The 21,666-nt window shown below is 48.4% G+C and overlaps 1 protein-coding gene, 1 long non-coding RNA gene and 1 other non-coding gene across 4 annotated transcripts; 2 read left to right on the forward strand and 1 right to left on the reverse strand.

Moving 5' to 3' along the window:
* Nucleotides 1–225: 225 nt before the first annotated feature.
* LOC136334645 (uncharacterized) lies at nucleotides 226–4,232 on the reverse strand. Its single transcript, XR_010731199.1, has 2 exons — nucleotides 3,280–4,232; nucleotides 226–1,121 (listed from the first exon to the last, which is right to left on the reverse strand). It is a non-coding gene; the product is annotated as an uncharacterized lncRNA (long non-coding RNA).
* Nucleotides 4,233–6,483: 2,251 nt separating this feature from the next.
* On the forward strand, nucleotides 6,484–16,174 carry ZSCAN10 (zinc finger and SCAN domain containing 10). Of its 2 annotated transcripts, XM_066275098.1 has the most exons (6): nucleotides 6,484–6,551; nucleotides 11,374–11,843; nucleotides 12,073–12,340; nucleotides 12,540–12,604; nucleotides 12,784–12,841; nucleotides 14,643–16,174. In XM_066275098.1, the coding sequence occupies exons 2-6, from the start codon at nucleotides 11,445–11,447 to the stop codon at nucleotides 16,172–16,174; spliced, it is 2,322 nt and encodes a 773-aa protein (XP_066131195.1). In that variant the 5' UTR covers nucleotides 6,484–6,551; nucleotides 11,374–11,444. The 2 variants fall into 2 exon arrangements, with proteins under 2 accessions (XP_066131195.1, XP_066131196.1); XM_066275099.1 differs by lacking the exons at nucleotides 6,484–6,551; nucleotides 12,073–12,340 and having other exon boundaries at nucleotides 11,479–11,708.
* Nucleotides 16,175–21,177: 5,003 nt separating this feature from the next.
* Nucleotides 21,178–21,253, forward strand: TRNAG-GCC (transfer RNA glycine (anticodon GCC)). Its single transcript has one exon. It is a non-coding gene; the product is annotated as a tRNA-Gly (tRNA).
* The last annotated feature ends 413 nt before the right edge of the window (nucleotides 21,254–21,666 follow it).

Here is a 21,666-nt window from a genome sequence, read left to right on the forward strand (position 1 = left end):
CTCGGGACCAGGAGCAGAAATTACGCCCCAGCCTCCAAGAACAAGAGTCTCCCCCCACATTCACCTGTTCTGAATTTTATTTCAAAAAATGGGAGTATACCATATGCTGCTGACTTGCCCCCCACCCCCGTCCCCGTGTGTGGGACATATCTTAGAGATTGTTCAATATAAAAAAAATAGAAAAAACCATGCAGTGTGTCAAAGACAAACACAGCCGGACATTAGTTAAAGTGGTGGAAAAGATTTTATTCGATAACCACTGATAGCAGGGGAAAGGACTGAACACCATCCAGTTTGAGAGGGCATTTTCAAGGAAGAACGAGAGAGGGAAAAAATGGGGTTCAGAAAGTCAGAGAAGTGAAAAATCACAAAGAGCGGGTTAGTGTAGATATGATTAGGCCAAGTGCATCTGCTAGCTGTGAGCTACAGAAGTCAGCAGTCCAGCCTCCCATGGAGCAGGGAGACAGACGGCCTGTCCCTTCTTGAGAATACATTTCAAATGACTCTCAGGTCTGTACAGATACTTTTGGTTTTTAAGAGATGCGTGTTCACAATTATAAGACCTTTTTAGTAAATACTCGAAGAAAAGGAGGTCAGGCGCTAATCATCAGGTGTTGGCTAAAACAGTAAATTCTCCTGGCAGCAGTGTTGAGCTTTTTCAAACAGGTATTTTATTGGGCTGGGGGTTAAAAGGGGACGCTATCCTTACGCTGTTAGAAGCCATGCCACAGTTTGGTCAAGTCTCTTAGGGCAGGTTTGGACGGAGTGGTTGGGTGCCAAGAGTTGTGCAGTTCTCAAGTGGTGCCCTGCTGTTTTTTCTTAACTATGTCATAATCCACTGTATGGCTATATCAGTTTCTTTAACCAGGTCCCTACTCACCACCCAATTCTTGATGCCCTTGTCTTGCAGCAACTGGAACTATCCAGCAGTTATTATCATGAAGCCTTTATTCCATCCTAGTGGTTGAGCAAGATAATATCTGATCTTGCAAACAGGGAAGGCAGAGAGTCTGCCAACCCCTAGCCGAACTCCTGGATCTCAGCCATGATGGTCGCATGGCAGCCAGCCCATCAGTCACCTTCTCCTGTGCTGGGCAAGCACCAGGACAGAAGTCTTCTCCCTAAGTAGCAACACAAAGTGTTTGCTTTCAAAATCGCCAAGACTGGCAGTTTCAGCCTTAGCCAAGCAACCCACTAAACTTAATAGGGTGGACTGAATATGCTCCCCAAACACTTTCGTCCCACCTTCCTGAACACTGTCTCTACCTGGAAACTAAAAACAGCTTACAGTACTGGGAATGAAGAGACACTATTGAAACTAAGCTCGTCACTCTGGTTGGCCCTTTGAGAATAAATTCAGTTACTTTCCCTTTAGAGGCTGATACATTTTTAGGAAACTAGGACACTGTCATCATCCCCAAATTCCCTTAGCTTCTGCTGCCACTGCCTCCTTTATCTAATACTTAGTGTCCTCCCATCTTGGGTAGAGTTTCAGGCTGCATTCACGCATGTAGAACACTGAAGCAAGTGGGAATGGGGACACGCAGGTGGCTTTCTGACCAGCCCAGCATCAGAGGATCGCCGTATTGGAGGCCCCTCACGGGAGCAGATGGCAATGACACCCAGGCACCAACCCTTGTTGTTCCTTTCAGCTTATGTTTTCAGCCCCTCATCCTGCTGCAGATTCTGCCCCCACCCCACCAGCCCTCAGATGCTCTCTACACGTGATATGGTCTTTCACAAGAATCTTTTATATTCCAGTTACTCCACGGGGTGTGAAAAAGGTGTAGATATTCCATTTGTTTTTATTTCATCCTTTTGAAAAGGTCTATTAGTGTGATTGTTTTATAATGTGAAAAAGGTCAGCTAATGATACAAATCAGGACTCCTTGGAGAAACAGCTCAATCTAGGACTGAGGCAAGGAATGCACTAGATAAGTTTGCAGATGGTAGAAAGGGAAATGGTTTAAGTTCTCTAGACAAGTGTATGGAAGAATCTTCTAAAGCTGAACATCTACATACCCTGTGTCACAGCGACTCACGCCTGGGTACAAACCCAGGAGTACCTCATATATGTGGACCACAGACATACAAGAACTACTTGATGTAGCCCCAAACTGAAAATCACCCACTGAAAATCATGTTATTTCTTTAGAGAATAAATAAATAGCATACCCTGGCCAGGTAGCTAAGTTGGTTGGGGCATCATCTCAACATGTCAAGGTCGTGGGTTCGATCCTTGGTCAGGGCACATACAGGTGTCAACCAATGAACACAAATGAGTAGAACAATAAATTGATGTCTCTCTCTCTTCCCCCTTTCTCTCTCTCTCAAATCAATAAAATACATATTTTAAAAGAATAATATATAATGCAATGGGGAATACCATTCAGGGATCAAGCAACATATGGATAAGCCCCCTGCTGTAAGTAATACCAGAAGCAAAGTTCCAATTGTGTGACTACATTTTATAAAAAGTTCAAAAACAGACTAAATAAATTGGTTGTTGACAGAAGTCAGGATAGCGATGAGTAGGGAGGGGAAGTGACCAGGAAGAGCCCAGGAGTGTTGGTAAGTTCCAATTTGATCTGGATACTGTTTTAACTTGGTAGAAATCTATCTCACTTTTCATATTTGGTTTGTTACATTTCTGTATGTTATATTTAAAAATTTACTTTAAAAAAGTGTTTTTAAACCAGTGTCACCCAACAAATTCAATAAAAAGGGGAGAAAAGTGAATGAAGAGAAACCGGTTTGGCCACTGCTGATGTCCAGGCAAGAGGAAATAGTGATGGCAGTGGAGGTAGAGAAACATGCAGATTTGCCTGACTGGTGGTGGCACAGTGGATAGAGCGTCGACCCAGGATGCTGAGGTCCAAGGTTTAAAATTCCAAGGTCGCCAGCTTGAGTTCAAGATCATCAATATGAGCCCAAGGTTGCTGGCTTGAGCAAGGGGTCCCAGCTCAGCTTGAGCCTGCCAGTCAAGGCACGTATGAGAAACAATCAATGAACAACTAAAGTGACACAACTACAGGTTGATGCTTCTCATCTCTCTGTCCCTTCCTTCCTTCCTCTCTCTCAGAAAGGAAGGAAGGAAGGAAGGAAGGAAGGAAGGAAGGGAGAAAGGAAGGAAGAAGGAAGGAAGGAAAAAAAGAAAGAGAGAGAGAGAGAAGAAAGAAAGAAAAAGAAAGAAAGGAAGGAAGGAAGGAAGGAAGGAAGGAAGGAAGGAAGGAAAGAAGGAAGGAAGGAAAAATAAGTTTGGAACAGGCAAAGGCTCACCTTATGTTCTTGTCACTACTGCAGACACTTCTTTTACCAGAGTTGGCCCTCAGTGAGGGGAGCCACCTGTGTGCCCCCAGTCCCACCTGCTTCAGTGTGGTAAAAGGCACACTTTTACCAGAATGTGCCTTCAGTGAGGCATCTGGCTATACCATAAACACCGTGCAATTTCTCCTTCAAGATTGTGACCACCCCGAGGAAAATTCTGGGGTTACTGCAGGAAAAGATGTTACTAATCCAGTTTAAAAATACACACTTAGGCCACTGGATTAACTGGAGGCTATTCAAGAGATTATAGTGCTTTTAATAGTATTCTTCCCAGAGTTGGAGAAGAAGTTCTTGCTTTGCCCTGAATTATTCTAAATGGAGGAATCCTATAGAAATTAAAAACACAGGGAGATTTGATTTTCTTCTTAAATCTCTGAAGAGCTGAGAGGAAGGATGAAGACCCCATCAGTCAGCACTGTTAGGTGCTTTTGCTGACTAGACTGATGCTAAGTTTAATTTTTTCCCACTTTTAATAAATAAATGGTAAGGTTTTTTTTAAAGACAGAAATATTACTTCCAAAAATTCTTAGGTAACAAGTACAACAGTTGATTTTGTTTTTCTGGAGAGAAGTATCAACTCGTAGTTGTAGCACCTTAGTTGTTCATTGATTGCTCCTCATATGTGCCTTGATGGGGGTGGAATCCTGATGGAGCCAGTGACCTTGGGCTCAAGCCAGTGACCTTGGGCTTCAAGCCAGTGACCTTTGGGCTCAAGCCAGCAACCATAGGATCATGTCAATTATCCCAAGCTCAAGCTGGCGACCCTGTGCTCAAGCTGTTGAGCCTGCGCTCAGGCCAATAACCTCTGGGTTTCAAACCTGGGCATCCCAGGTCGACACTCTATCCATTGTGCCACCCCTAGTCAGATGAAATTTGCATTTTTTCAAGATAATTTTAAGAGATATTGAAATATACCCCAAATTGATAGGTAAATGTTAAAAGTCCTTGGGCCCTGGCCGGGTAGTTTGGTTGATTAGAGTGTTGTCCCAACATTGCATGTTCGAGCCCTGGTCAGGAAATATATGTGTCAACCAATGAATTCACAATTAAGTGGAACAAAATCAGTGTTTCTCTCTTTCTCCTCCCTCTAAAATCAATCAATCAATGTTTTTAAAATTTTTTAAAAAAAGTCCTTGGGGACATGTTTATCACTAAATAGAGATAAGTAATAATCCAGCAATTTAAGAATTTTAACATTCTGGGAAGGGAAGTGTATTTTTAAAGATCAGGAAAAATTTGAAGGGGATTAAATGATCATTAACCCCACCCCTTTTATTTTCCTAAAAAGTAACTTCGGTTAATAAGAGAAGTAGAAGAAATCCCTGGCCCAACCTGTTATGGCACAGTGGACAGAGCATAAACTTGGAACACTGAGGTCGCAGGTTCAAAACCGTGGGCTTGCCAGGTCAGGGCACATATGGGAAACAATCAATGAACAACTAGAATGAAGCAATTATGAGTTGATGCTTCTCTTTCTCCCTCTCCCCCAACTCTTTCTAAAATCAGTAAATAAAAATTTAAAAAAAATAAGGAAAATTAAAAAAAGGAATCCCTGCTTTAGGGACCTAGACCTGTCTAGACTGTAAGCCTCGTGGGGGCAGCACTTGTCCGTTCGGCTCAGCCCGCGTCCCTGGGGTTGGGGACAGTGCCAGACACACAATAGGAAAGCAAATATTTTCTGAATGAATGAATGGTGCAAGCCCGTGGTAAGCCAAGAGCAAGGATATAAGGCAAACGCATAATCGGCCGGAGGGTTAGGTACGAAGAAGGCCCAAAGCTAGGGTAGGTCTCGTCTCCCTCCAAGCCTTTCTGCCTGGCTGATATTTCTGGTACTTGAGTCAAGCAGGTCTTTGCTTTTCTAACATATTTCCAGGAAAGGTGTGCGCCTGAGTCGGAGGCCTTGGAAATCCGTGTTAACAGCGAACCCCGAATCTTCCGCTGCGCTCTCAGCCAGCTCCCCCAGGCTCTCACTCCGGACGCTCCAGGCCCAACGCCCAGAGACAAGCCAGGTCGGATCCTTACCCGGACAGGCCGAGTTCTCCCAGTCCAGCCGCCCCTACTCCCAGGGGTCAGGTACACGGCCACGTCCTCGAAGGCCCCGGCATGGGGACGCAAGTAAGTCCTGGGGACAGGAGCAAGGGAGGGAGAGGCAGTACTGCCGGCGGGTCGAAGGACCCACGTGGGGGTCCCCCAGCCTCCACCACCGTGTAGGTGGCCCCGGGGCCCCAGGACAGGTTAGTGCTGTGGGGGTGCACCCTCTAGGCTGCCGCCAAGAACACAACCCAAAAGTGTCCCTAGAACAAAGGGAAAAAGCTTGACTTTGGACTTAATTTTAGGTGAGGTCACTTCCCCTCACGGGAGCCCCGGCTTTGTCATTGGTAAAGCTGGAGTCAAAAGCCACCTGGGTGGATTCTCGGGAGGATTTTAGGTGGCAATGTTGATGGCGCCCTCCCTTCCCCCTTTACGTAGTCCTATTCTCTTCTCTTCTCAGCGCCCACCAGTTTGTTCCTGCACCCTGGCTTGTAAATCCGGGAGGTCAGAGCCTGTTTCTCCTGCTAACTCTGTGTGGGCAGCACCTACTACTGTGCCTGGCACAGGGCAGACCCTTGACAAAGATTTGTTGCATGAATGAAATGCCTAGCAAAGAGCCCAGAGCACAGCAGGCATTTTAAAATGGCAGCTCTTGCCTCCGCACCCCCCCTAAAAAATACAGGATGACAGACACCTCCCTCCCAGGGGGCATAATTAGACCAGTCTTTTTTTTTTTTTTTTTTTTTTTTAACTTTTTTTTAGGCTTTATTCGTTCACTTTTGGAGAGAGGGGAGAGAGCGAAAGAGAAGGAGCGTGAAAAGCGTCTATTCATAGTAGTTGCTTCCTGTATGTGCCTTGACCCGGCAAGCCCAGGAATTTGAACTGGCGATTTTAGCGTTCCAGACCAATCTTGATTAAGAGGGGGCAGTTCTTACTTGGAAGAGTTGGAATCTGGATTAGCCTCTTTGTCTTTATTCCTCTGGCCCCGCCCTGCCTTCCCCCAACCCTGCTCCCAAACTGGGAGGTTAAGGGTTAACTCCAGGATGCCCCCTCATCACCTGAATGGGACTGGGGCTGGGAACTTCCTGTTCCATTTTCCTGGAGTCCTAACCCCAGCTGGCTGAACTCGATTCTGGTCCTACGGCCCTCAGAGAACCCCAGCACCTCTATCTCTGGAGTGGGGACCCTGAGTGGTGAGTTGCAAGGATGGCTGGGGTGCAGGCCGCCAGGACAAACGTAAGGGGTCATAGCAGCTTGCGGAGAAAATTGGCAGGGGGGTTGGGCAGGCCTCAATGGGGGATTAGGTAGCTGGAAGAAAGTCCTGGGAGGGTGGGTGGTCTGTGCTATGGAGGAGCCCAGCGCCAGCGATCACTGGACCTGTGGTGATGGGGGCATCAGGGAGGTTGTAGGACTTCCTAGGACATGGGCTTGCTATCCCCACTGGGGAGGGGAAGGCAGGCTCCACGTGACCCTAGAAGGACTGACCAGGCTTATCGACTCAGCTCAGCACTAGCAGGGGAGCCCAGCCAACAAAGATGAGCCATTCCTGCCAACTGTGTCCAGGGAGAAAGGGAGAGTTCCTGGCCAAGGACCCTGGACTCCGGGCTCCCCTACTGTCTGGGTGGGTTTCGTGGCAGCAACTCCACCCTGGGCTGGTCCAGCCTGTCCCTCCCTAACTCTCTGGGCTCCAAATTAAGCTGGTCGATTTTAGAGGGTGGCTGTAGAGTCTCCCTCGTCACCCCACCCAACCCCCACAGATGTGCATATTAACTAAGCTTTTGTGCGCTGGGGACCTGGGGGTGGGGGGAGGGAGAGACTCTACGCCAATTTCCCTTGAATTTCACTTTCAAACCTTTTGGTGAGGCCTCACCTGGAGATTCTGGCATCCCAGGAATCTAGGCCTGATGGCTAAAATTTGGAATACCTTTATTTTTTCTGATTCACACTGTGATATTCTAGCTAAGGTGAGGCAAATCCCACAGCGTGGGAGGGAAACTGGGTCCTTTTCTGTTTCTGAGCTTTTGTGTAGTGGTCAAGATCACCGTTCTCACTTAGAGCAAATCTTCTCTTCCCCCGGTATGACCTGAAACAAATGACCTATCCTGTCTGAACATGGTCTTTGCACTTGTCAAATGGAAAAGTAATTTACCCCATGCACTGAAGTGGGATTAAGCAACCTATATACACTATAGGTAAGCACTCAGAACCTGCCAGCTGTTAATACAGGGTTTCTAATTACACTTGATCAGTTCTCTAATTATTTTGCTCTTGCTACCAAGACACAATGAAACAAAAACCCATTATTAAAAATATTTATAGCCTGACCAGGCGGTGGCGCAGTGGATAGAGCATCGGACTGGGATGCGGAGGACCCAGGTTCAAGACCCCGAGGTCGCCAGCTTGAGCGCAGGCTCATCTGGTTTGAGCAAAAGCTCACCAGCTTGGACCCAAGGTCACTGGCTTGAGCAAGGGGTTACTCGGTCTGCTGTAGCCCCACAGTCAAGGCACATATGAGAAAGCAATCAATGAACAACTGAGGTGTCACAATGAAAAACTAATGATTGATGCTTCTCATCTCTCTCCGTTCCTGACTGCGTGACCCTATCTATCCCTCTCCCTGACTCTCTCTCTCTGTCTCTGTAAAAAAAAATATATAATACTTTTTCTGCATCATTTTACATGCTTTCCTCAAAAATTACAACTATGAGGTACACACTATATTCTCGTTTTGTTATTTCTACTAACAAACACTGAAGTCACTGCAAGAGCTGGATGAACAGTTCCTTAACAAGAGCCAGTTCCTACTTGCTAAGTAGCAGACCAAGGGGAGAAATACACTCAACCAAGACTGTGGCACAGAGTGATAGTTGAGGGGCTGAGACAGGTGGCTGGTGTTTTGTGGAGTCCCGGAATTGAGGGGACGATAGGTAGAAGGAGCCAGCGATAAAAGGAAAAGCCCCATGGAGGGTCAGATGACACAGAGCAGGAAAGAATGGAGCTTGGAGAGGCTGGGGGGAGACTGAGATGCTGGAGAGTCTGGGAAACTGCTGGAAAGAGGAAGGACAAAGAAGGGGAGATTATGGAGGGGAGGGGAAAGACTGGAGAGAAGCAGAAAAGTGGGGGGAGGTGAGAGAAGCTGGCCTGGGCAGGTGGGTGGTCAGGATATAGTCCTGAGTCTTTTTGTTTTAACATCTTATCCCTCTCCCCTCTCCCCTCTTCCCTCTTTCCTCTCTCCTGAAGCAGGAAGTATAGAACTAGGCTTTAAAAAAACAACAGGTTTTCTTTGTTCTACCCTTTCCCACCCCACTCACTCCACCTGTAAAGGAGATTCAGAGAACCCTCAGCCCCTTGACCCCTGAATCCCATATCAAGAGGTCTCCACAAACTGTTCAAACCTCTGGACCAAACTAACTTCCCCCTAGCCCCATTGCCAAAGTTGGGTTACCATAGGCAAATGTCTGTGCCCCTGAGCATTGGTGTCCTCAACTGTAAAATGGGACCAAAGTTAGCTGTGCTCATTTGTATTATTACCCAGTTATAGTGAGAATGAAAATAGCTTGCCCTTATGCACCCACAGTTTACTCCCTGTAGGTAGTGGGAAGTGATGCTAAAGGCTTTCTATCCCCCTGCCTGGGATGTCCATGGGGGAAAATGGGGAGACAGGGTTGGGAATAGCGCATTTACTGTAGCCCTGAGGCTGGAGAGAAGGGAGGGCAGAAAGAGGTTGGAACTTGGGTGTCTGTATCCATAAAATAATTCCTGCCCAAATTAAAATATAAAAGTACCCCAAAGCACTGTGACAAAAGCACAGGCCTGTTCAGACAAGGGTAAATCTTCTGAGTTGTACTGAAGGACTAAACTGAATCCCTGTGAGTGGGGCTGAACTTGGGCAGCTCCTTCTTGAGAAGCTGGACTACTTCCTAAAAGGAAGGAGTAGCCCCACAAAATTTTTTGGGTCTTGGGAAAAAAGGTGGGGGCACTATTGGTTGCATGGACCCAGTGCCCCCTGGTGGTGGCAGTGAGAAACAGCTTATCGCCCGCAGGAATCCCCCCGGGATTCCTCTCCCAGGGGTAGGGTAGACCAGGAAAGAATCCAAATTTATTTATTTTTTTAAAAAAATTAGGTAAAAAAATGGAAATCACGGCCTCTCCTACCCATAAGCCAACTCACAAGGTCACACCCACTAGAGGCCTTTGAAATGACCAAGGCAGCTTTGGCCTGCCTTGTGGACACATCTGTCACATACTTCTGCAAGCTGTAATCCTCTTTTCACCTGGAGACTCATCCACCCATTCTAGCTCCTTGGCTCAACCTGATTTCAGTCTCTGGTGAAGAGTGAGGAGATGAGTAGAATGGAACACCAGGAAGGAGATCAGCCCTGCACTGGGCAGCTGAGTGGCCTTGGCCTTGACTGCTAAAAGCCACCTCCAGAGCCATTAAGTGAGCATCAGGATGTCTAGACAGAGATCATATGCATGAGCTTTTCCCTCAACCTTTTATCCTTAAAATTCTTAAACATCCAGAGGAGTGAAAGAGCAGTGCAATAAACATCCATACATCACCTGACCAGGCGGTGGCTCAGTGGACAGAGCGTCGGACTGGGACCTGGAGGATCCAGGTTCGAAACCCTGAGGTCGCCAGCTTGAGCCCAAGGTTGCTGGCTTGAGCAAGGGGTTACTCACTCTGCTATACCCCCCAGTCAAGGCACATATGAGAAAGCAATCAATGAACAACTAAGGGGTCACAACGAAGAATTGATGCTTCTCCTCTCTCTCCCTTTCTCTCTGTCTATCCCTATCTGTCCCTCTCTTTGTCTCTGTCACAAAAAATAAATAAACATCCATACATCTCCCAGATTCTACAAGTGCTAAATTTTGCCACATTGGCCATGTTGGTTCGTAAACATGGCTGAACGTCTTCTCCTTCACTTCCAAACCCTTCAACATCTAAAAATAAATTTTCTACATACCACAAAACTGAAATCTCATCTCAGAAATTAATTTCCATTGTCATCTAGTGCCCTATCCATGTTGAAATTTCCCCAATTGACCCCAATATATCTTTGAGAGCCTTTTAAAAAAAATCAAAATCCAATCAATTTTATGCATTTCATTGTAAGGATTTTGGTCTCCTCTAGAGTCTAGAGCAATACACCCCTTACTGGAACTTATTCTTTTTTGTAACAAAAGACTGAAGATCCTGGACCAACTGTGTGGGAGAATATGCTGTCTTTAGGATTTGTTCGATTGTTTACTTGAGGGCTCATTTGACTTGTTTTTGCTCCCTATGATGTCTTATATACTGGAAGTTGGGTCTGAAGGCTGGATTGGATTGCAATGGAACGTTTTTTGTTTTGTTTTTTTTTTGTATTTTTCTGAAGTGAGAGTGGGGAAGTGGAGAGACAAACTCCCACTTGTGCCCAACCGGGATTCACCCGGCATGGCCATCAGGGGGCGATGCTCTGCCCATCTGGGGCCCTTGCTCCATTGCAACTGGAGCCATTCTAGTGCCTGAGGCAGAGGCCATGGAGCTATCCTCAGCGCCTGGGCCAACTTTGCTCCAATTGGGCCTTGGCTGCAGGAGGGGAAGAGATAGACAGAGAGGAAGGAGAGGGGGAGGGGTCGAGAAGCAGATGGGCGTTTCTCCTATGTGCCCTGGCTGGGAATTGAACCTGGTACTTCCACACGCCGGGCCGATGCTCTACCACTGAGTCAGCCGGCCAGGGCACGATAGAACATTTTTGGTAAGGACCCATCTTTGGTGTTTCCATGTACTCAGCTTGGCATAAAATCAAGAGACAGGGAAAGCCAGATTATCCTTTCTTGGGGAGATGCCAACTTAGACTGCTGGGTTAGGTGAGGCGAAGTCTAGCTGCTGCAGTAGAGGACAGTGACACAGAGCTGTCCGTTTTCTCTGCCTGTTAGTGCAGTGGTCTGGCTGAGCCATTCCACATGACCAGTGCGAGAAACGATTCTTCTGGAGGCTGCATCTTTAGGCATCTCTTAACACCACAGGTGTGGGAGCGGAGAGGGATAGAGACCCAGGAGCGAAAGCAGCTGTAGTGAAGTGTCGTCCAAGGTGAAGAATGCTTGTAGAAACTATCCCAGCTGAGAGGGAGCCAGAGCAGCTCGGAGCAGTAAAACTGGAGGAGGAGGAAGAGGCTGCCGGACAGGAGGACCACAAGCAGCCAGATATCAGGCTCCGGCCAGAAGTGGCTCACCAGCTCTTTCGATGCTTCCGGTATCAAGAGGACATGGGGCCCAGGGCGTCACTGAGCCGCCTCCGGGACCTGTGCAGCCATTGGCTGCAGCCGTCACTGCACACCAAGAAGCAGATCCTGGAGCTGCTGGTGCTGGAGCAGTTCCTATGCGGACTGCCCCCACACCTCCTGGCCCGGCTGCATGGCCAGCAGCTTAAGGATGGTGAGGAGGTGGTGCTGCTGCTGGAGGGTGTCCAGAGGGAGTTCATCGACATAGGACCATTGGTAAGAGGGTGGCAGCCAGGTGGGGTGGCTGGTGGGGAAGACAAAGAATTTATGCCCCTGTTAAGAAATCACTGAAAACTCCACTTTCCTCCCTCTGCCAATTCTTTCTTGTCTTCCTAACTCCTTCCCTGTCTGACTGTCACTTTTCCTTGGTCCCATTTCTTTTGGGAGTCAGAAGGACATGGGTCACCATCCTGTCTGTTGCCTAACGTGGATGTGTTTTGAACAGGATTTTAGTTTTAATGCTGGCAAGAACTGTCCTCGTGCAGACATTACTTTGGAAGAACAGAGGGACCTCTCCCAGGTCTCTGTTCATAGCCCCAAGAAGGAAGTGCCCCCAGAAAGGCCTCCATACCTGGAACCATCAGAAGAACTCCTGCCATCCCAGCCAGAGCCCTCCAAGCCTGCTGAGCTGGAGGCCTGGAGACGTTCCCCAAGTTCAAAGCAGCCACTGAGCCCAGGTCTCAAGAGGACATTCCAGGCTCTGCAGGAGAGTGGTAAGAAGCTGGTGCCCAAGGGACGTAGGAGCTGGGAGGCCTGGTGGGAAGGGAAGTGGACAGTCTCCGTAGTTGACAGGAATGGATGAGAGCCAAGATGTGTCTCACAGGGACTTGACAACAGGTGCGTGTCTTTATAGCTTTATGATAGATAAAGCTGACTTCTCACAACTCTTTCTTTCTCCCCCAATGCGGTCAGGTCCCCAGGGCCCCGAGCTGTGGCCTGAGGAGAACTCCCATGATCAGGAGCTAGCGGCTGTTCTGGTGAGTTGGACTGGTCCCCTCACTCCAGGGTGTTCTTTTTTCCCAAATGTTCATTGGCTCTGCAGTTTTAGCAAATCCATGTCTTTCTGAATTTAAGCCTAAGAAACTGTTCATTCCCCTCAGGTCCCAGAGCCCTGTTCCTCACTCACGGAAGGTGTCTGCCCCTCCTTTTGTTACAGGAGTCCCTGACCTTTGAAGATGTCCCGGTGAAGAAGACGTGGCCTGTGCACCCTCTGGGTAAGAGCCCTTCCCAGAGCTGACAACCACTGAAGCCTCTACCTTTTTGTTGGGATGTGATTCCTGAAGCTTTAGACCAGGGGTCCCCAAACTTTTTACACAGGGGGCCAGTTCACTGTCCCTCAGACCGTTGGAGGGCCAGGCTATAAGAAAAAACTATGAACAAATCTCTATGCACACTGCACATATCTTATTTTAAAGTAAAAAAAAAAACGGGAACAAATACAATATTTAAAATAAAGAACAAGTAAATTTAAATCAACAAACTGACCAGTATTTCTTTTTTTTTTTTTTTTTTTTATCATTTTTCTGAAGCTGGAAACAGGGAGAGACAGTCAGACAGACTCCCGCATGCGAACGACCGGGATCCACCCGGCACGCCCACCAGGGGGCGATGCTCTGCCCATCCTGGGCGTCACCATGTTGCGACCAGAGCCGCTCTAGCGCCTTAAGCAGAGGCCACAGAGCCATCCCCAGCGCCCGGGCCATCTTTGCTCCAATGGAGCCTTGGCTGCGGGAGGGGAAGAGAGAGACAGAGAGGAAAGCGTGGCGGAGGGGTGGAGAAGCAAATGGGTGCTTCTCTTGTGTGCCCTGGCCGGGAATCGAACCCGGGTCCTCCGCACGCTAGGCTGACGCTCTACCGCTGAGCCAACTGGCCAGGGCCTGACCAGTATTTCAATGGGAACTATGGGCCTGCTTTTGGCTAATGAGATGGTCAATGTCTGGTTCCATATTTGTCACTGCTAGCCGTAACAAATGATATGACGTGCTTCCGGAGCCCTGACGCGTGCATCCTGCGTCACCGGAAGTAGTACTGTACGTGAGTGACACTGCGCTTTGGCACCGCCACATACAGTACTCCAGGAGCACAGGGTGCATCGCTCCTCTCACTGACCACCAATGAAAGAGGTGCCCCTTCTGGAAGTGCGGGGTGGCCGGATAAATGGCTTCATGCGGCCCACGGGCCGTAGTTTGGGGCCTCCTGCTTTATATCTACCTCACACTTAGACCTCTTTGGTTCATATATATATATATATATATATATATGTATGTATGTGTGTGTGTGTTATATATATATATATATATATATATATATATATTCCCCCCCAAGAGTTCATTGTGTCTGGTCTAATTATCAACCCCTTTAACACTGAGCTTTTAAAATAGGTGGTCATACCCTGGCTGGGTAGCTAAGCTGGTTAGAGCATTGTCCCAATACACCATGGTTTCAGGATGGATCCCCAGTCAGGGCACATTCAAGAATCAACCAATGAGTACATGAATAAGTGGAACCAATCGATGTTGAGAGAGAGAGAGAGACAGACAGACAGACAGACATCAATTTGTTGTTCCACCCATCCGTGCACTCATAGGTTGACTCCTGCCTGTGCCCCGCTGGGGATGGAACCGCAACCCTGGTGCATCACGACAACACTCCAACCAGCTAGACCACCTGGCCAGGGCTCAATAAATAAATGTTTAAACATAAAAAATAGGTGGTCATAGGAGTGCTTGCTAATGGCTATGGGGTATCCATTTGGAGGAATAGTCAAGTTCTGACACTGGATAGTGGTGACAGTTGGGGAACATTGTGAATGTATCTGATGGACCAGAATTGCACACTATAAAACAGTTCCAGTGTTAAATTGTATGTTACTTATTTTTTAGCCCACACTCTCTGCTCACCCACTAGCTTTTCAGGATCCCCGGTTTCTTGTCACTTTCAGGCAATGATGGTCTGGCGATACCTAGGAGCCCTCTGGACAGGCCTGACCAATCTTGTTATTTGCTTCTTTTATAGGATGTGGAAGCAGAGTCTCAGATGAGTTTAAAGACGAACCTAAGGCGATCGCCTGGCCTGCTGCCATCCCCACAGAGTCCCAGGAAGATAGTCCAGGGGCAGCAGAAGAGCCCCATGCGGAGTCACAGGGTCCAGGGGTGAGCAGCTCCTGTGAAGGAGAGTCCCCCGAAGGCAAGAATGACATTCGAGAGGCCAAAGTGGCCAAAGGGACTCCCAAGTCAGAGCCAGAGACGAAATTCATCTGCACAGAATGTGGAGTAAGTTTCCCGACGCTGGCCCGCCTGGAAGGGCACCATCTGCGGTCTCACCCTGGCTCGCGGTCCTTCTCGTGCCAGTGCTGCGGGAAGACTTTCGGCCGCAACTCCATCCTCAAATTGCACATGCGCACGCACACGGACGAGAGGCCACATGCCTGCCACCTCTGCAGCCACCGGTTTCGCCAGACCTCGCACCTTAATAAGCATCTGCAGACGCACTCTGAGCCTGCCTTCTTGTGTGCCGAATGCGGTCAGGGCTTCCAGAGCCGGACCAGCCTCCTGCAGCACCTGCTAGGACACGCTCGGGACCAAAAGGCCTCCTGTGCTCCAGAGAATAAGACCAAAGCACCAGAGCTGACCGTGGTCCTGTGCTCACACTGTGGCCAAACCTTCCAGCGTCGCTCCAGCCTCAAACGCCATCTGCGGATTCACGCCAAAGAGGGGAGCTCCGAGAGCCTGCCCTCAGGCTCTGAGCACAAGCCCTACGTGTGCAGCGACTGTGGCAAGGCTTTTCGGCGCAGTGAGCACCTGGGGGCGCACCTCCGTGTGCACACAGGTGAGCGGCCCTTCTCCTGCCAGGTCTGCGACCGTAGATTCAACCAGAGCTCCCAGCTGGCCTGCCACCAACGGGTGCACACGGGCGAGAAGCCTTACGGCTGCTCTCAGTGCGGGAAACGCTTTGTGCGCCGGGCTAGCTTGGCCCGCCACCTCCTGATCCACGGTGGCCCGAGGCCTCACCGCTGCTCCCAGTGCGGCAAGAGCTTCAGCCAGGCGCAGGACCTGGCCCGCCACCGGCGCAGCCACACTGGCGAGAAGCCCTGCCGCTGCAGCGAGTGCGGGGAGGGCTTCAGCCAGAGCGCCCACCTGGCGCGCCACCAGCGGATCCACACCGGGGAGAAGCCCCACGCCTGTGACACCTGCGGTCACCGCTTCCGCAATAGTTCCAACCTTGCCCGCCACCGCCGCAGCCACACGGGTGAGCGGCCCTATGGCTGCAAGACATGCGGCCGGAGCTTCCGGCGCAATGCCCACCTGCAACGGCACCTGGCCACCCATGCAGGGGCCGGGGACGAGGTGGTGTCCGGGCAGGCCGAGCCCCCCCAAGAGTGCCTGGAGTGTGGCAAGAGCTTCAGCCGCAGCTGTAACCTATTGCGTCACATGCTGGTGCACACGGGGGCCAGGCCCTACTCCTGCACACAGTGTGGCCGCAGCTTCAGCCGCAATTCCCACCTGCTGCGCCACCTGAGAACCCATTCCCGAGAGGCCCTGTACTAGCTTTGTTCAGGTTTCTCCGGGCCTGCCCTGCAGGCCTTTCCCTGGCCTCCTCTGAACCCACAAACAACAGGCAGACCCCTGCCCCACCCGCTTGTGCCCTGGCCAACCCCACCTCTCCCTGGCTCCAGTTAACCCTGCATTACTTCTCCCCTCCCCCAGAAGCATCTCTTCCTGGCCTCAGGAATGCTTTTCCAAACGCCCTCAATAAAACAGCCTTAAAAAAATAAAAACAGCTCATTTTGGCCTGACCTGTGGTGGGGCAGTGGATAAAGTGTCCTCCTGAAATGCTAAGGTAACCAGTTCCAAACCCTGGACTTGCTCGGTCAAGGCATATGCGAAAGTTGATGTTTCCTGCTCCTCCCGCCCTTTGCTCTTTCTATCTCCTCTCTAAAATCAATAAATAAAAATCTTTAAAAATTTCATTTTGTATTTAAGCACTGATTTTACAAAATGTGGCATAAAGGTGAACTAAATGTACAACTTAAATTCTTCATATAAATTGTCTTCTAAATACATTGCGCCTAATGATTACATTAACTAGTGTTTGTGTATGTGTGTGTGTGGGTAGGTGGAGGAATGAGACAGAAACGGACAAGGGGGTGGACAGAAGTAAGAAGGACAAGAAGAGGGAGGTCTGAGGGTCCTGAAGAAAAGGGCACACCCCTTCCCCTCTGACCCTGGCTCCTCCACTATCTGAACCAGGGAATCTCTGAGACCAGGAATGGACCTCTTGCTCGCCCCACCCCTTCCCCATCAGCCTGAGACAAAGGAGGGGCAGAGGAAAGACCAGGCGAGGAAGCAGGTTGGAGTATTTTCAAGACCTTCCAAGAATAAAGTCGCCTGACCAGGCGGTGGCGCAGCGGATGGGGCGTCGGACTGGGATGCGGAAGGACCCGGGGTTCAAGACCCTGAGGTGACCAGCTTGAGCGCGGGCTCATCTGGTTTGAGCAAAAGCTCACCAGCTTGGACCCAGGGTCGCTGGCTTGAGTGGGGGGGTTGCTCGATCTGCTGGGGGCCCGCGGTCAGGGCACATATGGGGGGGGCGATCGATGGACAACTAAGGTGTCGCAACAAAAAAAGGCTGATGATTGATGCTTCTCATCTCTCTCCATTCTTGTCTGTCTGTCCCAGTCTGTCCCTCTCTCTGACTCTCTCTGTCTCTGTAAAAATAAATAAATAAGTAAAGTCATCCAGGCAGGGGTCAGGGTACAGGGGAATGTCCACCAGGTTCCTTAAACAGTGTATCCCAGCCCAGCCCCAAAGTCCAGAGAAGGTTCTATAGCAGCTTCAGGCTCAGGACATCCAGGACCTGCAAGGTTCTTTGTGGCTTTGTTGCTCATAGCCTGGCTCACCTCTCAGCTCTTTAAGACCCAACTTGGAGCCAAAGCCCCACACAGCTCAGCTCAGCCATTGTCTTGCCCTCTGGATTAGTGTTCCAGAGCTGCCAGAACAAAGCACCACAGACTGGGTGGCTTAACAACACAGATTAATTTTCTCAATAGTTCTGGAGACTAGAAGTCTGAATCAAACTGTAGGCAGAGTTGGTTTCTTCTGAGGGCTATGAGGGAAGGATCTGTTCCAGGCCTCAGTCCTAGGCTTGTAAATGGCTGTCATGTTTCTATGACATTCTCCCTGTATACATATGTCTGTCTCCTAACGTCCCACTTTCAAGAGGAAGGGCCGATCCTATGACCTTATTTAACTTGATTCCCTTTATAAGGACCTTGTCTTTTATTAAGGTAATATTCTGAGGTACTGAGGTTAGGACTTCAGCATATGAATTTGGGGGGGGAACACAATTCAACCCCTAGCATCCTCAAAACGAGCCCAGGTTCCTGAGAGGCCACCCATGGGATCCCCAGAGGGACAGACCTACACATCACACTTTCTTGGTACAAGTCTAATTTGGGTTAACTAGACCTCAGCTGATGTCTCTTAGCCCCTTAGGAGCCATTCAATTGTCTGAAACCCCCTTTCCACACCTAGGAAGTCCAGATCCTTCCCTGAGTTGTCTGGATTCCAGGGTAGGAGAGAAGGGAGCTGCTCCTGCTTCAGGTACAAGTATTATTTCTGGACTTCATCTCCAGAAGCCTGGCTCCCTGACCCCACTTAACACTCTTCCCTTCCATGACGATCTCACAAAGGCCACCATCTGAAGAAATGTTGTGTTTCATTGTGCACTGTACCATTTTTAATAGCTTTAGTGAGATATAATTCACAGACAATACACCCAGTAAAGTGTACAATTCAACGCCCAGTTCAACCATCACGATTAATTTCAGAGCATTTTCATCCCCCAAAAGAAATTCTGCACCCCTTAGTCACCATCCTCAAGCCCCCATATCCTCACTTCCCACCAGACCCAGGCAACCACTAATCTATTTTTTGTCTATAGATTTGCCTATTCTAGACATTTAATATAAGTGGAATCATACAATATGTCACCTTTCTGTGTCTGTTTATTTTTACTTTAATATTTTCAAGGTTCATTGAGGTAGTAGCATGTGTAAGTACTTCATTCTTTTGTATAGCTGAATAATACTTCACTGTGTGAATAAACTGCATTTTGTTTATCCGTTCATCTGTTGATGGACATTCGGGTTGTTTTCACCTCTTGGCAAGTATGGATAATGTTGCTATGAACATTCATGTACAAGTATCTATATGGACATGTTTTTCTCCAGAGTATATACTTAGGTATGGAATTGCTATGTCACAAAATAACTATGTTTTTAATTTTTTGAGATACCACCAGACTCTTCTCCAAAGTGCCTCACCATTTTATATTCCCAGAAGCAGTGCATGAAAGTTCCAATTTCTCCACATCCTCATCAACACTTACTATTGTCTTTTTTATTATTATTATCTTTTTTAAGCGAGACAGAGAGATGGAGGGACAGACAGGGAAAGACAGACAGGAAGGGAGATGAGAAGCATCAACTCACAGTTGTGGCACCCTAGTTACTCATCAATTGCTTTCTCATCTGTGCCTTGACCAGGGGGCTCCAGCTGAGTCAGTGACCCTTTGCTCAAGCCAGTGACCTTTGGACTCAAGCCTGCAACCATGGGGTCATGTCTGTGATCCCACACTCAAGTCATCAACCCTGGGGCCCCAAATCTGGGCCCTCAGTGTCCCAATGGCCCATCCACTGCACCACCATCTAGTCAGGTTTTTTTGTTTTTTTGCTTGTTTTTTAAGAGAGAGGGATAGACAGGGACAGACAGACAGGAAAGGAGAGAGATGAGAAGCATCAATCATTACTTTTTCTTTGTGCGTTGCAACACCTTAATTGTTCATTGATTGCCTTCCCATACGTGACTTGACCGTGGGCCTTCAGCAGACTGAGTAACCCCTTGCTTGAGCCAGAGACCTTGGGCTCAAGCTGGTGAGCTTTTGCTCAAACCAGATGAGCCTGTGCTCAAGCTGGCGACCTCGGGGTCTTGAACCTGGGTCTTCCGCATCCCAGTTCGACGCTCTATCCACTGCGCCACTGCCTAGTCAGGCTAGTCAGGTTTTTTTTAAAAATTTATTTTAGAGAGAGAGGAAGGGAGATAGAAAGACAAATGTCAATTTGTTGTTCTACTTATTTATGCATCTATTAGTTGATTCTTTTATGTGCCCTGGCCAGGGATCAAACCCACAACCTTGGCATATCCGGGCAATGTTCTAACGAATTGAGCTACCCAGCCAGGTCACTACTATGTCTTTTGGATTCTAGGCATCATAGTGGGTGTGACATAGTATCCTATTATGATTTTGATTCACATTTTCCTAATGATTAATTGATGTTGAGCCTTTTTTCATGTGCATACTGGCCATTTGTATATCCACTGCTCATAAAAATTAGGGGATACTTTATCGCTTCATATTCATTTTGAAATATCCCCTAATTTCTGTGAGCAGTATATATCTTCCTTGAAGAAATGTATACTCTGATTCTTTGCCCATTTTATTTATTTACTTCTATTTATTGATTTTAGAGAGAAGGGAGAGAGAGACAGCAAGTGAGAGAGAGAGAGAGAGAGAAAGATAGGAATATAGATCTGTTCCTATATGTGTCCTGACCAGGGATCGAACTGGCAACCTCTGTGCTTTGGGTTGGCACTCTAACTAACCAAGCTATCCAGCCAGGGCTCCTAGCCCATTTTAAAAGTGGGTTATTTTCCTTTTTATTATTAAGATTGTATGAGTAGTTTATATATTCCAGATAAGAGTTTCATCTCAGATATATCATTTGCAAATACTTTTTCCCATTCCTTGGGTTGTCTTTTTACTTTTTGATGGTGCCTTTTGAAGGACAAAAAAAGAAATATTTTTTGAGAGAGAGGCAGGGAGAGACTGAGGAATCAAACCGGCAACCTCTGTGCTCCAGGAGGACACTTCAACTAACAAAGCATCCAGCCAGGACTTAATTTTTTTTTTTTTCTTCAGAGATAAAGAGAGGAAGGGAGAGGAGGGAAGGGAGAAGGGAAGCATTTATTTCTTGTTCCACTCAGTCGTGCATTCATTGGTTGCTTTCCATGTGTGTGTCCTGACTGGGGATCGAACCCATAACTGGATGGGGTTTGTTTTGTTTTGTTTTGACAGAGACAGAGAGAGTCAGAGAGAGGGATAGATAGGGACAGACAGACAGGAATGGAGAGATGAGAAGCATCAATCATTAGTTTTTTGTTGCGCATTGAGACACCTTAGTTGTTCATTGATTGCTTTCTCATATGTGCCTTGACCGTGGACCTTCAGCAGACCGAGTAACCCCTTGCTGGAGTCAGCGAGCTTGGGTCCAAGCTGGTGAGCTTTTGTTCAAACTAGATGAGCCCGCGCTCAAGCTGGCGACCTCAGGGTCTCGAACCTGGGTCCTTGGCATCCCAGTCCGACACTCTATCCACTGTGCCATCACCTGGTCAGGCGAACTTTTCTAACCAACCGAGCTAACCAGCCAGGGCCAAGAACAAAATATTTTATTTTGATTATGAGACTGTACCATTTAAAAGTAATATTAATTGCCCTGGCCAGTTGGCTCAGTGGTAGAGCGTCAGCCTGCCGTGCGGGAGTCCTGGGTTCAATTCCCGGCCAGGGCACACAGCAGAGGCGCCCATCTGCTTCTCCACCCCTCCCCCTCTCCTTCCTCTCTGTCCCTCTCTTCCCTTCCCGCAGCCAAGGCTCCACTGGAGCAAAGTTTGCCGGGGCACTGAGGATGGCTCTGTGGTCTCTGCCTCAGGCGCTAGAATGGCTCTGATTGTGGCAGAGCATCACCCCCTGGTGGGCATGCCGGGTGGATCCCAGTCGGGCGCATGCGGGAGTCTGTCTGCCTGCCTCCCCGTTTCCAACTTCAGAGAAATACGGAAAAAAAAAAAAAAAAGTAATATTAATCAACTTGACCTGGCACTTTTGTATAAGTGACTTAATAAAATTTAAAGGCAGGAGAAGGCCCTGGCCAATGGTTTAGTGGATAGAGTGTCAGCCTGGCATATGGATGTCCAGGGTTCAATCC

The sequence above is a fragment of the Saccopteryx bilineata genome, chromosome 4 (genome assembly GCF_036850765.1).
Source record: "Saccopteryx bilineata isolate mSacBil1 chromosome 4, mSacBil1_pri_phased_curated, whole genome shotgun sequence".
In the NCBI taxonomy this organism is placed as follows: Eukaryota; Metazoa; Chordata; class Mammalia; order Chiroptera; family Emballonuridae; genus Saccopteryx; species Saccopteryx bilineata.

Coding starts and splice junctions, on each gene's coding strand:
- ZSCAN10 (XM_066275098.1), top strand. CDS start 11,445: ATGCTTGTAGAAACTATCCCAGCTGAGAGGGAGCCAGAGCAGCTCGGA. Junction 12,605..12,783: donor AGGAGCTAGCGGCTGTTCTG/GTGAGTTGGACT, acceptor CTTTTGTTACAG/GAGTCCCTGACCTTTGAAGA. Junction 12,842..14,642: donor GTGGCCTGTGCACCCTCTGG/GTAAGAGCCCTT, acceptor CTTCTTTTATAG/GATGTGGAAGCAGAGTCTCA.